Source organism: Pygocentrus nattereri, chromosome 27, assembly GCF_015220715.1.
Source record: "Pygocentrus nattereri isolate fPygNat1 chromosome 27, fPygNat1.pri, whole genome shotgun sequence".
Classification (NCBI taxonomy): Eukaryota; Metazoa; Chordata; class Actinopteri; order Characiformes; family Serrasalmidae; genus Pygocentrus; species Pygocentrus nattereri.
The window spans coordinates 13,519,363-13,535,975 of NC_051237.1; the positions used below are offsets into that span (position 1 = coordinate 13,519,363).

Genomic DNA, 16,613 nt, shown 5'->3' on the forward strand with positions numbered 1-16,613 from the left:
CAAAGTCATTCTGAGTGGTTTCATGTGAAATAATGCACTGCAGAGAAATGTACTGTTTTGGATTTAGTTACAGTGGTGGTGATAGGAACCAGAGGTCGTGATGTCTACAGCCCGAATACAGACGTTTCATTTACTATCAAAAATGACCGGTAAACCCACATGTGTCTTGTCAGTTTGTACGTGTTATTGATAATGGTAAAATACTGGTTAAAAAGGCTAAAAAATAATTTTGCCTTCAAATGTCCTGCATGTGCCTTTCCACAATCAATGTATATTTTAGGCCAAACCCATAATCATAAAGCCATCATGCTTCAGAGTATCTGTTCATAACCATTTTGTGCAACAACTTTCTCACTGTAATGTAGTTAATAGCATAAAATATGTCAGATGTCTGGTTCCTATCAGCAGAATGGCACATTACACCCCCAAACATGAATGACATTGTTTATATTGTTTAACTTTTCTGAGTAAGACCTAACACCTTGACTGCAAAAGTACTAATCCATCACATCCAGGAATCGTAAGGTCAGCTCAAAGTGAGCCTGAAATATTTGACACTTAACTGATTAAGAGGTTAAAAGTAAATAAAGGTGTTACCTCTATCCTAATCACTCAAAAATAACGACTGAGACAAGTCAGCCCTGTCTAGTGTGGGATTCTCCCACTTGCTGATCCTCTCAGAGATCCACCCAAGCATGATCAATGGCAAAAGCATCAGCAATGTACATTTTTTTCTGCAAACATGAACGGATTCTTACTCAGTTTGCTGGGACAGAGTGGAAAAACAAGTTGTTAAGTTTTTCAGAGCTGACGCTGACAACTGTCTTTGACTGACTGTGTTGTCAAATCATAAAAATGACAGCCACCTATGACCATGAAATAAATAAACAGGTACACTGGAGCTGTAGCACCTCCCACATCTTTAAGTCTTTCATCTGGTCCCAGTTATTTCTTGAAAGTATTTTGCAGACCATATTGTGACTAAACATTTAAAGACCAGGCCTGGTTTTGACAATAAGACCAACATATGAGGGGTTTCATTCCAAAACGCTCTATATTCATTTCTAATAATTATGGACATGAGTTTGTGAGAAGAGAAACGCTAATTTTAATGGAAAATTGTTTTTCCTCTAACAAAAGTGGTATTAATCATAATATAGCATTGATCTTTCTTAAATGTGTAAATCACTCACAACAACATATATCATGAAAAAAAAATAACAGGGCTGAAAGTGGTCTACTTTTTTTGCAACAAAACCCTTTATGCCCTCGTTTTCTGGCCTCAGTATTAAATGCTGACTCAGGATCCCAGACGGCCAGTTAGCTGTGGCTGTGTTGTCACGTATGCGTCATGTGGGTGTTGCTCCTGAGTGGTCTCTCTCATCTACTGGCAGATAATAATCTTTGTCTTATTAGATTTTTAAAAATCCCCACTTAAAACACATGCTGCAAGTAAAATAGCAGATCTTGAGATTTGAAAATTGAAGTCTTTCAAATTGTAATTTCAATATAAAACAATTTAATCTTTCAGCCCTAACTAGTCAGGATAAGAGTGAACAATTCTGACATTATCTCATTGAAAATTTCAATATAGGTACATAAATCTGGTGTAAAAATCAGAATATAACAGTGAGATCAGTCAAAATAAAGACATATCCTTATTTATGTTGTTTTATTCCATAAAAGTATAACATTTTTTAAACAAAAATAATCATACAAAATACACAAGTGACTCAGTGGACAGAATGTCCACATATGATCAACAGCAGACAGCACCAACTGTTGCTGTCTCACTGTCTCTGTGGACAGGTGGTCCGTGTGTGTCCTGGCTCATGGCAAATTCCACAAGTTCTCTGCCTTTTAGCAGTGGGGGCTTTGCTTGAAGAGGCTTTGCTTGAAGAGGCTTTGCTTGAAGAGGCTCCAGTCTTCCTATTGCCATTCCACTTATTGTCATCACCTCCAGTGTTTCCAACAGCAACTGAGAGAGCAAGAGGAAAAATAATTAGAAAATGTCATCACTTACAATTACTCTGCTTTATCCTCTTGTAGTCTGCGTATTTAGATGACAGTAAGGTAATAAAACCTGGTTTCCATTAGCTTTACATCATGGTTCAGAGATATGCTGTACATAGGAGCACCTGATCAATTACCTGGAGCCACATTCTCGTCTGCCCACTGAAAGAAACCGCATTGCTGGTCCCGTGGTTTACCACACGTGTGGAACATCCTGCCTTTGTTTGGTCCTTCTTTCATGACGGTCCTTTGGACTGCAGGTTCATTACAGTTACACATAGTGTCTCCTCCGTCTCCTGCTGATCCTCTGGTGCTTTGCCTCTGGTGAGGTGCATTTGCAAAGCCAAATGAAGGCCTAGGAGTTTGAGAGCTGTGACCAGTTGATCCCCTATTTGCTGCTGGTCCTTGTTGGTCATTCGACTGATCTGCCCAAAGGAAGAACTTACAGTTCCCTGTACTGCACTTGTAGAACTGACGACCCTGGTTGGGACCCTCTTTACGAACTGTGAGAAGAAGTGCATCCTGGCCACAGTTACATACTATAGTATTGCCTTGGACAGAAGAAGATGGCTGCATGGGCCATGCCTGTGTTGAACTGGGCAGTGGGGGTCTACTGCTGTCTGTATTTAGTCTGGGAGGTGGAGGCCTGTTCTCAGACCTGGACTGAAGTGCTGCATTGGCTCTTGGAGGGTTAGACTGATGGGAAGCCAAACTGTGATTAACCTGAGTGGCGGAATCTCCTCCTCCCCGGAGATATTTCAAATTCAGAACCTCTCTCAGGGTCTCATCACAGCCACCAATACAGCCGACAAACTCAAGATCCATCCCTGGAGGTAAACTTCCCCTCTTGAACTTGAACTTGAGCCTGAAAAAAGGTTTGAAAAAGAGACAGAAAATCTTTCAGCCATTTTGTCATGGGCAACTCGCAATGTAGAAGTGAATGTTCCTCAGCATTTCTTACATGTGAACAGGATGTGGGCGGCATGTTGGACAGATGCTGTCATCTCTGCTGACCTCCAGCACTGTATCTGGAAACCACACTGCTGCCTTACAGGCTGGATAGCCCATGCATGACAGAAACTTCCTGCAAAGAGCAGCCGAGAGAGTGAGATGACAAAGGAAATACCACAAAAACACAGAGGGCGACAACCTCATCTACAGTCAGCATAATTTCATCCTCACTTCATAAAATGCTAATACTCTGTTATATACTTACCCTGTGCCTTCCTTCCTCTTCTTCAAGACCATATCCAGGTTGCACTGCAGACACTTCCGCACTGGTAGAGGCATCTCTAATTCTTGTTCCTCTTGCTCTGTATACTCCTGGGCCTGGCCCAAATAACTGGACAGAGCCTCATCTAATCTGAGAAGAGTACAACAAGTTTGTTAAACATGTTTATAGTAGCACAACTATTAGTTACTTAGAGCACTTCATACTTCAAATTCTCTTAACTGATACAGAGCTTTCACAACTGTAAGAACTATATAAACTTACTTTTTTGCCTTTCTGACAGACTCTATGAAAACAGCCTTGTACTTTGCCACATGATGTCTGAGGACAGATGCCTTGTCTTTCCGTCCCTCTGACACAAGCTTCAGATCTGCCTCGAGTTCTGCCCTCAAGTCTGGTTTAGACATCTCATAGCCCATGGAATTGTACCCTAAAACCCAAACAGTGACACACAGTTGACAATACAATCACCACAAATACAAAAAGTTAATCAATGACCTGACTTTACATTTGACCCTGTGTGAGGTACAATACTGTCCATACCCTCAACGAGCCCCATCCCAAGCTCTCCAGGAAGGAATCTCTGATCCGCTGTTAGGCCCACATACATTCGGCTTTTGATGGTCTCAATGTGCTCAGCATGGGTGGCATCGGTTCCTGCAAAATCATATAAAAATCAGTTTCATTCTGTAAACAAAGTGTAAAGAACCAGACCTATAAGCTAAACACCATACCAATGCCATGCTTCTCCATCAGAGAAATCAAATCAGCCTCCGTCAGAAGTTGTGGTGGGCTAGTCTGTCCTTCCATCATCTCAATCGCTGTGGGCTGAAATGTTGTGTTGGGCATATATAATGGAATAACCTAAACAAAAACAACAACAAAAAAAAAAGTTTTGCTTAAGCAAGACAATAGCACAAAATTTCAATGTTAAATTAATCCTGAGTATGTTTCAGAATAGAAAGATTACCTTATTATACCACTTGTCATATGGGTAAACTTCAAGATAGTTCCTAGCAATGATTGTGAGTCCACTTGCAGAGAATTTCTCCTGAGCAATGTCAATGTCAACAATCACCTCCTTGCCCTCTGCATCTTTGGAGCAACAGGCCAGAAAGTGCCGAACAATAAACTCGTACAATCGCTTCTCATTTCCCTTTGAGATTTAAATGGATGAGAGATATGAAAAATCAGATACTGAATTAAATGAAGATATTGCATTATTCATGGTTTTATTAGTTCAGTATAAGCAGTTAGTATGTGGTATATGTAACGCAGAAGGTCACCTGTAGACTATTTGTGTATTTAGTGGGGTGAATGGGAGGATGGGCCTGGTCAGATTTGTTTCCATTTCGAGGTGTGGGCCCACCACTCTCCAAAATGCCTTGTGCAAAAGGCCCCCACTCATTGTCCTGAGTCTGCTGCTCAACAAGCGGAACCAAGTTCAGGTTTGTGGGAAACATGTTGGTCTCAGTACGAGGATAACTGATAAACCTGGATAAAACACAGAAATATTGTTTTCCCCCCATTGCAGTAAAGCAACCTTCATGCAAGACTACAATTCTATAATTAAAAACATACCCTCGAGTGTACAGCTTTTCAGCTATTTTCATGGTCTCCTTGGCACTTATCTTCAACTTCCTTGAAGCTAGCTTCTCAAGTTCCTGTGTAAGAAAACAGTATGTTACAATGGAGTCCAAAAGTCTGAGAATACATTGAAAATCTGTCAGTTATTTTCCTTTAAACCTGGAAATGAACAACAGATTTTCTTTCATAACCTTGAAAGGTTTAAAACAATGAAATATTAACAATTTAAACAAAGAACAATTACTTGAACTTCTGCAACTATTCAAATGTTAAGGCCTTTGCACAAAAAGGTAAGTTTTTAATAAAGTGATGAAGTGTTTTCACCAAGCATGAATTTACAATGTCCCCATAACGATCATTTGCAGCTATTCACAAAGAAGTAAATTTCATGTTAATGACTGACGTTTCTCAAATTATGAACGCCGTAAAGCCGATGCAAATAACAAGCATGTATGTCATCTACATTATTATATTTCACAATAAGTAATTTTACATGTGGGGCAGATGTTTTACATATAATATAATAATGCTGCAGGAGATGACATACATGCTTGTTATTTGCATCAGCGATGCATTACGGCATTCATAATTTGAGAGATGTCATTTATCTCCATGTGCTACTTGAATTACTTACCACAGTGTCAAGGGGTAAAGGTCGCCATTTGCTTTTTGGTTTACTTATTACCGAAATCACTGTTGCCACTGGATCCTGAGAAAACATAAATAAACACTGAATTAAGATGAACGACCATTCACCCAAAAGGCTGTATAACTCAAGATCCGCACAGACTTCTCAGTAACAACATCAACAGCTTTAGCAATCTATACGCAAAGATGAACACAACAGTTAAAAAGCCAGATACTAGATGTTGCCAACCTCCATACACATCTGGTAAAGTACAAGGCAGGCAGTGTGATTGAATAGGCGGTGTCTTTTCCAGCTGAATTCCACAGATTCCTCCTCACTAGGCTCATGGACCACTAGGAGACACAAATTTAACAAACACTGTCCATGATATACATACACACACACACACACACACACACACACACACACACACACACACACACACACACACACAATTTTTGGCCTTGCTTGGGTAAGCATGTGTTAATTCTTTAAATGAAAAAGTTCAATGCATATGCATGTCTACTGTACAACAGACGCTTTTATTTTATTTATTTAAAGGGTAAACAATCCACTGATTGTTCAAAATATCTGCATGATTCAATCACTGAGATATGAATAAAGTAATATGCCATTCTACAGAAAACAGTCAAGTCAGAATTGTTGATAGTGGTGGTGAAAGAAACCAGATATCCCATGAGCTTAATGCCTCTAAAAGCTGCATCACAGAAAGTTACTACATGAAATAGTTACGAATGCACTGCCTGTTGCCTGACAGTGTTCTACTATAGTTTAAAGCTCAGAGATAAGACTTTAGCCATAAACATTATTTAAAAGCCATTCCTGTCAGAGGAGTACATGCAGGTAATTATCAGCACCCGAAGAAATATTTCTTTAAAGACTACCTATTATTTTACATATAAAAACTCAAGAGACACATACAGGCTCACTGGTCATTTTGGACAGTAAATAAAATGGCTAAATTTGAGTTGCAGACATTGCAACACCGGGGGCAAAGGTCAATCTCAAAATGTTGCGCACTGTTGTGCTAGTTTCCAGGTTGAATGGCACGTCATTGAGACTGTGTGAAAAGGTGTGCACCAGGCTCTAAGGTATGTTTTCTCTCGTTTGATGGGTGTGTCAGGGTGTTACCCAATCAACAGTGACATGTATGGCTGAAGTATAGTTTACATACACTGTAACCACACACATTAAACATTTTCACAGTTCCTGGCATTTAATACCAGCACACATTCCCTCTCTTAGGTCAGGTAAGATTACTACTGTATGTGAAATGTCAGAACAGCACTAGAGACAATGATTTATTTTAGCTTTTATTTCTTTTACCACATCGCCAGTGGCTCAGAGGTTTACATACATGTGGTTAGTATTTGGTAGCATTGCCTTTAATTGTTTAACTTGTGTCAAACGCTTTGGGTAGCCTTCCACAAATTTCTCACAATAAATTGCTGGGATTTTAATCTACTATTTTGGAATTATGCTTGGGTTCACATTTCTATTTGGTCTATTTGGAAGACCAATTTGCACCCAAGCTTTAGCGTCTTGGCAGATGTTTTGAGGTGTTGCTTCAATATCTATCCATTATTTTCCTTCCTCATAATGCCATCTATTTTAAATGCACCCTCACAACATGGTGCTGCCACCCCATGCTTCATGGTTGGGATGGTGTTCTTTGGCTTGCAAGCCTCCACCTTTTTACCCCATGCATAACGACATTTGATGATTTTATTTTCCCCCACGATGTCAAGCAAAGAGACAAGTAATGTAACAAGTAACAACAGAAACAAGTAAAATGATGTAAATTGCTTATCAGAAGCTTCTAAAGCCACAATATTGCTTTCTGGAATTTCCCAAGCTAAATTTAAAGTCTCAGGTAACTTGGTGTACAAACTTCTGACCCACTGGAATTTTGATATAGTGTATTATAAGTGGAAAAATCTGTTTGTAACATTTGTTGGAAAAACTGCTTGTGTAAGGTACAAGGCAGATATCCTTAACAACTTGCTAAAACTATATTTTGTGGACATGGAATCTGTGGAAGGTATAAATATGAGTTTTATTGACCTAAACCTATGTATATGTAAACTTAGGACTACAACTGTAAGTAACCTCCACCAGACTAAAAAGGGAGCACAAGCAATGTATTTTAATAAAGTTCTTTACAAATGTGGCCACTGCAGATTGGTGTACGCAACAACTGAAGACGTATTACAAGTATTAAACACATTTAATTTTATTTCAGCAAGGTCCAAAAGTTCTTCAAAAAGAATGTCAAGAACAGCTGCAGAACTTGCGTAACACTACAGAGTGCTCAATGCACCACCGTTTCTAATTATATAAACATCTTGCTATGTTTTCTTGGGGCTGAATGCAGCCCTGGTCCAATTACCATCAGTCAGTAAGTTTCTCAACAGTGCACTGTTTTACATCAAACCACTCGCAATGACCTGGTTTACTTCAGGTCATACAAAAACCGTAAAGTGGCCTTCCAGAAAAAGTATACCTTTAATTTTAAAGAAGGTCTCAGGGATGAAGGCTTGAATGGCTTTGAACCTCTCCACCACAAATCCAAGAGTAGGAAACTGACAGCTCCCATAGCTGATGAGCTGATTAGAAAGAGAGTCTGGGAAGATCTTTTGCAACCGTAAAGTCTGGAACCTCGTAAATGCTGCGCCTGGAAAGCAGTTGAAACAAACAGCTGAATGTAGAAAGAATTCAACAGACAGGAGGAGGTTACTTGTGTAGTGTATGAGCCTTGGAACTCTTACCAATGCGCAGATCAAGCTCCTGTCTGACATCCACTGCGTCACTGACATTGATGTCAGGCTCAGTTAGAGATTCACACGCTCTCCTAATGGAGTTGGGGGTAATCTCAGAGAACCGAGCACGGAACACTTGAATGTTGGCCTTAACTAAGAGAAAACAGAACCCATGTCAGCCCATCACACTCTACAAATAGCACCACTGCAAGCAAGACATCCACAACTACAAATACATAAGTCACCTGCTTTGCAGACATCAATGATCTCATAACCTATGTTTTCTCCTTCTCTGTCACAATCGGTCCAAATGACAAGGGCCTGGCACTGTCTGGCCTCTCTCTCCAAGGTCCTCTGTGGGGTGAACACAATCTCCCAGTCAGTTCTAAACAGAATCATTTTAACATAGAAATGATGCCCATTTGAGTCGTTTTAGCTTAATTAAAAACACTACCTTAATTTGCACAAAGTTCTCAGGGCAATACTTTTCCACCTCTGCATCAAACAGCAATACTGGATTACAGCTGTGCCTGTCACAAAAATAACATGCAGCAATGCAGTTTAATATTACACCCAATTTATTTCACTTTCATCAATCTGTGACAAAACTGCTATTTAGGGCTTCTCTTACCATTTTTGAAATGGGGCTTTGAATTCAAGGGCTAAAAGGTGTCCTGACACAGATGTCATGCAAAAAGTAACATTCTGCCAGAAAAGACCACATAAAAACATTAGGCCAAACACACATGGTTCTATGCTTGCTGGTAGATACAGATAGAGCTGTGCAATATGACAATATTTATTATTATTGTGATAAACTATGTCCCAATACGCAATATGCTTCTCTCAGCAAATCATGTCTATTTTCAGTACTTAACCAAATGGCCAAACGATTTTAGGGAAAATATCTAATTGCAATTTTTTTGACCAAGGCTGTGAAGTAATACTGACTTATTCAATCTAAACTACGATTATTTTCTGTAAAATAGAGCTGAGGCCTTAAATTATAGAACGCCATCAACATGTCCACTTCAGACCGCCGGTTTGTTGTGGTTGTGATGTCACTTGGTGGTTGTGATGTAATTGGTCTAATTGATCTGCAGAGCTTGCAAAGAGTTATTACAATAAACGCTCCAACTCAAAACATTAAAACAGCGTTATTTATGTAGACTATAATAAAAAATTGCACCAATAGTGACATGTGGCGTACCACAGCGCCCAGCTCTAGGCCTAAAAACAGATTTTAGAAAACTTACTTGGCCAAGAAGATCATATTCATACTCATATATTTTGTTGTAGACCGAGAAGCCCTCTCTCTGTTGTGAGATATAAAACAAAACAAGGCATTAGAAACATCTCATCTGCAAACACAGTCAGGCCAGTCTATACAGCTGATCACCTCTATTGATCCGTACTCACCCTCTTTGCTCTGCCATTTGACATGATCTCCGCAATCCCTTTGGCGGCATCGTTTTTCTCAGCCACGCAAAGCACCTTCTTAATCTGAGCCCTCCTGATCATGCTGGTGGATATCTGTCTACAGAATCGGCTCGGAGCGGTCACTCGAAGCAGCGTCCGTGTGACAGAGTTCATAGCTCTCCTTCGCGGGCTCGGCGGGCGAGCTGCGGAGCCGCCGGGCGGCTCATGGTTTCCAGTTAGCCAAAGCAGCTAATGTAGGTCGATTCTCAGCTTGTTAGTGCGAGAATGTGATGCTTTCCATCGCAGACCAAGCCAGACTGTCATAAGAAAACCCGTGTGCGCTGTTTAGATGGTGAGGAAAGCTCCTAAGACACCCAGACTAAGGTCGACAAGCCCACCGCCGCGACTCCGCCGGACGAACTACAATCCTGAACTTTTCCAAAACAGGCGCCTATCACGACCTGTCGTGAAACTGCCGCAAAGCACCCAGTTACACATTTTTCGTAGCGCATAAACAAACATCACAGAGCAAGTTAAACAATACTCGGCTCGGATTACTGAAAACCGCTAAAATACGCCCGCATCGTTATTCTGTTTTTTTTTAAACAATAATCCTGCATTTCGTTTCAAAAGCCTAACGTTTCTTCCCGATGAGGCCAGGTGATCACGTGACACGGGAAACGTCATCTCGCGAGTGCCGCGGATTTCACACCGCTGATCTTCAAACAATCTCCTCTCACACCCGAGCGGGGCTGTGGTTTGTAGATCGGAGCAGCTGTGCTCCCTGCGTTAAACGTTCATAAGTTTTAAATATGGCTGCTGGTGGAGGATGTGTAATTGCTGTGGATGTAGTAAACGTTGCGACGGCTCGGTAAACATGTCAGGGGTGCTATGTCATGATGTCAGTAGGCGGTTGTAGATGTACGATGAAAATGCTGTCGAGCCTTGTCGGTAATGATGCATGAGTCGCGGTTATGGCGCTACAGTTGAGTCGTCGCTAGCCTCGAAGGCACCGAGAGCGCCTAACGCCGCCAGTGTTATCCTACGTAGCTCGGTAACGTTGTTCAGATGTTGATTTGCGGGCTGTTCAGCCATGGCGTGATTTAATCATATCCGTTCATTTACAGCGGTTGTGGTTTCCTCTTCGTTGTAACCGCTGCCACCTGAGCTCCGCTGCTGTAGGACGTTTCCTCTAATGTTGCTTCTAATATTCCGAGACCATGATTGGCTCACCAGATGTGGTGGCATTCACCAAAGATGATGACTTTGGAGATTCATACACAGATCCGTGTTTGCTGCCGGAGGAGTTTTCTGTGCCTTTGTTTCCCCACGCTGCCAATGCAAATCCGTGGACGAAGACATCCTATGCAAAGTTCTCCAAGGATTTCATCCTCATCTCTGAATTTTCAGAGCAGGTTGGTCCACAGCCATTGCTCACAATACCAGATGATCCCAAAGTGTGTGGAACGTTTGACCTTAACTACTTCTCCCTGCGCATCATGTCTGTGGACTATCAGGCCTCTTTTGTCGGGCATCCTCCCGGCAGTAGCTACCCCAAGCTCAATTTTGTGGAGGACTCAAAAGTTGTCCTCGGAGATTCCAAGGAGGGAGCATTTGCCTACGTACACCACCTGACCCTCTATGATTTGGAGGCCCGTGGCTTCGTACGTCCTTTCTGCATGGCCTACATCTCGGCAGATGAGAGGAAGATCATGCAGCAGTTTCAGCAGCTCTCGTCTGGCTTTTCCAAGGCTTCGGAATGCTTAAAATCAGGAAATAGAAAGGCATTTGCAAACGAGTTGGCGAAGAAACTGAAAGACCTGGAATATACCAGATCGGTCCTGCACAGAGAGACGGAGCAGCAGAAAATGAACACTGGCTGTTATTCCACACAGGTTATCGAGAAAGCTAATGAACTGGCAAACGTGGAAAAATCAATCTATGAACATAAAGATTTGCTGAGGCAGATTACTTCGTACCCTAGCAAAAAAGGGAGAGATGCTGATCATGTGTGGTTTGAGCCAGAAAAGTCGTCTGACACAAATATAGTTGATGATATGTTTACTTCCAATCATTCCAGAAATGGGGATAATTGCACGGAACCAGATAATGGTAGTCAGCAACCCTCTTACACCCCCCAGCTTATTAAAGCTAAGTCTGCAAAATGTTTTGATAAACGCTTAAAAACACTGGAGGAGCTCTGCGATTCAGCCTTTTTTCACCAGACCATGGACCAGTTAAATTTAATCGAAAAGACATTCAGAGGAGATCTGTGCTTTATTTATACCGGCCAGATTGACCGGGCTCTTCTAGGTAAACAGAAAATCACCAGTTTTCTCTTTGAGGAGGAGCGAGACTGGGAAGAAGAGGGAAGCTCAAGGAATTTCTTTGACACAAACCACACCACACATAATGTACCACCATCCATTCTATCCACTGAGCCAATGAGTCTTGATTCATACACCACTTGTGTAGACATAGGTCACAATAAGCTGGAGATTGAATCTATGGAAGGACCTCCGGAGTCCAGTATATCTGACATCACACAGGAAACCTCTGAAGATGCTATCGACACTGAAACAAAAGGGAGTTTTGGCAGCGACCGGAGTATTGAAGCACTTGGAAATGTTAGTCCTGCAAATCCTGATGGCTTTGCGAGGAGGAGCATCAATGAAGTATGCACTGTGACATCATTGGAGGAACAAGAAGTTCCCTCCACCACTGCTGCTGACAAAACATCGTCTTCACTAGAACGTGAAGCGAATATGAATACTGCCGATGTGTTTGAACCTGAGAGTCTGGTCCAAATGGACACTGCCTGCTGTATGGGACAGGATGGTTTTATCTATGAGGAACCTCTGCCTGAGCCTCTGCAGGCATGTTGTGAGGACACAGTGGTCAAGCAGGAGCCTCTGTCCCTACTGCAGGGGGATCTTGCTCTGCAGATGGACTATGATGAGTCAACGTTGACTGTAGGCACACGTATGGACATGATGCTTCCTGAGCTGAATACCAGTGCTCTTACTGAGGAGATGTCTAGAATGAATGTTGAAGATCTCTCTGATAGCACCAGTTACATGAGCACCTCTACCAGCTCTGACAGAGCAGCGTCACCTTTTACCTACGGTGGTCTGATCACACTGAAGCACAAGAAGAAAGCAGGTCACAGTGCTCTCCGGTTCATCAGGCAATATCCATTTGCGCAGCAAGCCATATTCTGTCTTCTGAGTGGCCGAACGCTTGTGGTTCTTGGAACTGATGAGGGAACTGTAAGAAAACTGGTGAATGCCTTGTCGATATTTGTACCCAACCTTGGGAAATATGGTGAAACAGTCCAGCCTTGGCTTTCCACATCCTTTCAACTGACTGACCTTCAGAGATGGAAACTTATTGGACTACAGAGGTATGAAGAATTCAGGTTCAGTAATACATTGCCACATCAGCCAGATGAGTAGATTGTAAGGAAATATATATAACATAAATAGTAATTAGCATGTTGAGTATGTGTGTGTATATATTCACAGTCAGGACAAAATCTTATGTCTCCATTTTTTTAAACAATTTAAAATGGTCAGCTGCAACTTGTGTCAGAATTTCATGATGAATGGACGAACAGAAATCCTCCAAAAATGCTTAGAATAGATAATTTCTCAATTAACTTCCATTGAACAAGATCGACATGCATTTGTGTGTAATCGCTCTAATCTTGCTGTGTCTGGTGTGTAAGCTCCCTAATTCTGCCTTTGCCTACTTCTGTAATATGCCATAAAAAACGGCTTTACATAAGTGTCTGACAAACGCATAAATGTGTCACATTTTACCTTTTTCTTGTTTTCCAGGGTTGCTTCACCGGCCGGTTCCAGTATGCTGCATTCCCTGAACCGCTACAGCCGATATATCGGCATCCTGGACTGTGACAACAAGACACTGCGATGCCCGCCCTACAAAGGAACGCTAATAAATCACATGGCGGACCACAGGACTCAGATCAAACGCGGCAGCACCTACTATCTCCACGTGCAGACCATGTTGACTCAGCTTACAGCTAAGGCTTTCCTTTACACATTCTGCCATCATGTTCACCTGCCCATAACTGCAGATGACCAGGGTTCTGTGACGTTGCGCAGGACTAACTTCTTGTTGCAGCTTGGCTACACTGAGGAGGAGAGTAAAATAATTCAATTCCTGAGTGAGCTCATCAAGCAGCATTTCCTTCAGGGGCCTTTAAAAGGTGTCAGTCAGTCTTTCTTCAATTTCAACTACACCACCAGCTACTTGTATAAAATCTGAATATGAATGTGCCCTTTTCTGTTGATGTTTTTGGTGGTTTCATATCATATTATGCCTTTTCGTCCACTTCATCTCTGCTAAAATCAGGAGACCAAGATGTGCTGAATGTATTAGATTCTTGTTCTCTTTCTTTTGTTTTTGTTTTTTTTTCATACAAAACAATAAGGCCATAATGGACAGCCTGATGTCACCAATGTGGTCTTGAATTTTGTTCCGTGTTGTGCAGTTTACAGCTTTGCAACATGTTTTCCCAAAGCTTTAAAGGAAAGGTCTGTTCTGCTGAAATGTCCTTATTTGGTTCTTGTTTTGTTTGAAGATCCTTAGGAAGTCCACTACTCTTGATTAGAACTTATTCATAACAGTAAAAGTACATGCGCATAGGCTTAAAAAAATCTATAAAGGCTACTTTTGGTTATGAGCATAATCTGTTTGCACTAGAGAATGCAAGGCATACTGTAAAACAAAGTGGAAGTGGTTCAATTACCAAATGGAATAAATGGCGACCTGCTTACAGATATTGCCGTGAAGAGTAGAATCAGCCCATCAGAATGAGTGACCAGAACTGGTGCATAGATGATGGATTTCTGAAATTTGCCATCTTCTGCTTACATCAGGAAATTTTCTGCTTGAAAAATATTGGGCAGCATTTCACCAGATGGAGTACAAAGCAGTATTTTGTATCTCTTTAACATGTCATTGCAATTTTGAACATAAACATAAAAAAAACTGTACAATATTGACAATAATTGTCATCTACTAGCAAAAGCAAAGATCTAAAGACTTCCTGATGCTTGCAGTCTAAGCCTGTAAAATAATCTACAGATTAATGATTAATACTGGTGTACATGCAAAAAAAAAACCAACAGTGGTTTCCCTCTAATTGTATACTACAATATCTTAAATATACCTACTCTACTACAAGGTTTTGTAAAGACAACTAGGCAATGTAGGAATTTGCAATAGACTGCTGGGAGCGAGAGCCGAGTGACCAACTGCCATCTGCGTGTTTTTTAACCTATTATGTACTGAAGTAAAAGAATGTACTGCATGGAAAAATGTCACATAGGTGAGATGTTACATGACGTTCTGCATGTTTGGAGAATACAAAGACTAACGATATGGTGGTCTTCCTAGCCACATCCATTTGTATCTCACATGTGGATACCATTCAGCCTGATATAATCTGTTGTCTCTACGTTGTGTGCAAATGTCAGCATGAGTAAGTGTTGTTGGATGGAGTGGCACTTTATAATATTGGCTCAGAATCATAATCAAAATGAGGAGTTACCAAGTAATGGTGGCGATGGCCAAAAAACAGTTTGTTCTCATTACTGTTCTTCTCACTACCGCACGGCCGTCTGTCCCACATTCAGATTCACTGAGGACTGCCACCACTTTCAGTTGCATTTTATATGTATTACTTTCTATTTGTAATCTGTCCATAGCCTCTATGAAGAATCGTCCGAAACAGATATTATATACATTCAGTCGAATGTGAACAACAAGCCATACCATGATGTGCGCACTGTGTCTGCTAAGATGCTGTGTATTTGAACAAATTTTCTTTCACAGTTTTCGTCTGAAACAAGCCTGGAAGAGTGTTGCTCACTGAGTACGTGTTTAGAAAGTATTGTGAATTTGTGTGAGGTACGGTAAGATGTTATCTTTATTGAAAGTGATTTGTGAATGTATAAGTGAATATTGGGAGTGATCCAAGTGCACTAAGTTGTTGCCCACTCTGTTTCTTGCCTTTGAGTTTCATTAAAATATCTCTCATACAAGCTTGTCAAGACCAACGTTTTCTCAGAATGATATAAACTATGGATGCCCAACCAAGCTAGTGCATCAGTTGTAGTTTCAGCAGTAACTGAACGTAAGCAAGGTATTGAGTGGCATGTCCATATTGCTAGGGCTGGGTAATATCATGAGCATATCATCTGTACTCAACAAACACTGACCCACCATGTCAAACTACACATTTTGTTCATTTTGCAAAGTGAAAATAAATTAACTCAATTTTTACGGGGAAAATGCAACTTTTTTTCTGTACATTTTAGTATTGGAAAATTATTTTGCACTGGCAAAAATAAATACCCCCTCCCCCAATATGGTAATCAAATTAAAAGTAATTAAAATATGCAGAGGTATAGAGGTTGTGTTTACTTATTTTCACTTAGGAAATCAATAAAACATGTAATTTGGTGACTGGCGACCCATCCAGGGTGTATCCTGCCTTCTGCCCAGAGACTGCTGGGATAGGCTCCAGCACCCCCCGCGACCCTGACGGAGAAGTGGCTTGGAAAATGGATGGATGGATGGATGGAATTTGGTGAGGGGCACCCAAATTTTCACATAAAACCGTAGGTGGTCCTTTGTAAAAGAATTTAGTGCAATGCAGTATAGCAACTGTATAAAAACCACATAAAATAACATAATATTGAGATGCCTATCATTAAGTAGCTTGATTACATATCCCCAACTAGAGCCTCAATATACATACACACACACACACACATCATCATCCTCTAATCCTTCATCAGTGGTCACAGGATGCTGTTGGCTGGATACCTTTGATTGGTGGACTATTCTTTGTCCAGCAGTGACACTGAGGTCTTCAGCACTGCTGTGTCTGATCCACTCAGACCAGTGCAACACACTAACACAC

General features: G+C 41.1%; 2 protein-coding genes across 2 annotated transcripts; one reads left to right on the top strand and one right to left on the bottom strand.

The window, feature by feature from the left end:
- Window positions 1–1,655: 1,655 nt before the first annotated feature.
- top3a (DNA topoisomerase III alpha) lies at window positions 1,656–10,208 on the bottom strand. The gene is made up of 19 exons (XM_017703161.2): window positions 9,659–10,208; window positions 9,496–9,555; window positions 8,871–8,944; window positions 8,694–8,769; window positions 8,485–8,593; window positions 8,249–8,392; window positions 7,984–8,154; window positions 5,709–5,812; window positions 5,466–5,540; window positions 4,826–4,908; window positions 4,531–4,738; window positions 4,215–4,400; window positions 3,979–4,108; window positions 3,788–3,901; window positions 3,509–3,674; window positions 3,230–3,376; window positions 2,975–3,097; window positions 2,151–2,878; window positions 1,656–1,978 (listed from the first exon to the last, which is right to left on the bottom strand). The coding sequence occupies exons 1-19, from the start codon at window positions 9,830–9,832 to the stop codon at window positions 1,791–1,793; spliced, it is 3,060 nt and encodes a 1,019-aa protein (XP_017558650.1). The 5' UTR covers window positions 9,833–10,208; the 3' UTR covers window positions 1,656–1,790.
- A 193-nt stretch (window positions 10,209–10,401) lies between these two features.
- Window positions 10,402–15,729, top strand: smcr8a (Smith-Magenis syndrome chromosome region, candidate 8a). The gene is made up of 2 exons (XM_017703162.2): window positions 10,402–13,061; window positions 13,498–15,729. Exons 1-2 carry the CDS (start codon window positions 10,879–10,881, stop codon window positions 13,946–13,948), a joined length of 2,634 nt encoding a protein of 877 aa, XP_017558651.1. The 5' UTR covers window positions 10,402–10,878; the 3' UTR covers window positions 13,949–15,729.
- Window positions 15,730–16,613: the final 884 nt, after the last annotated feature.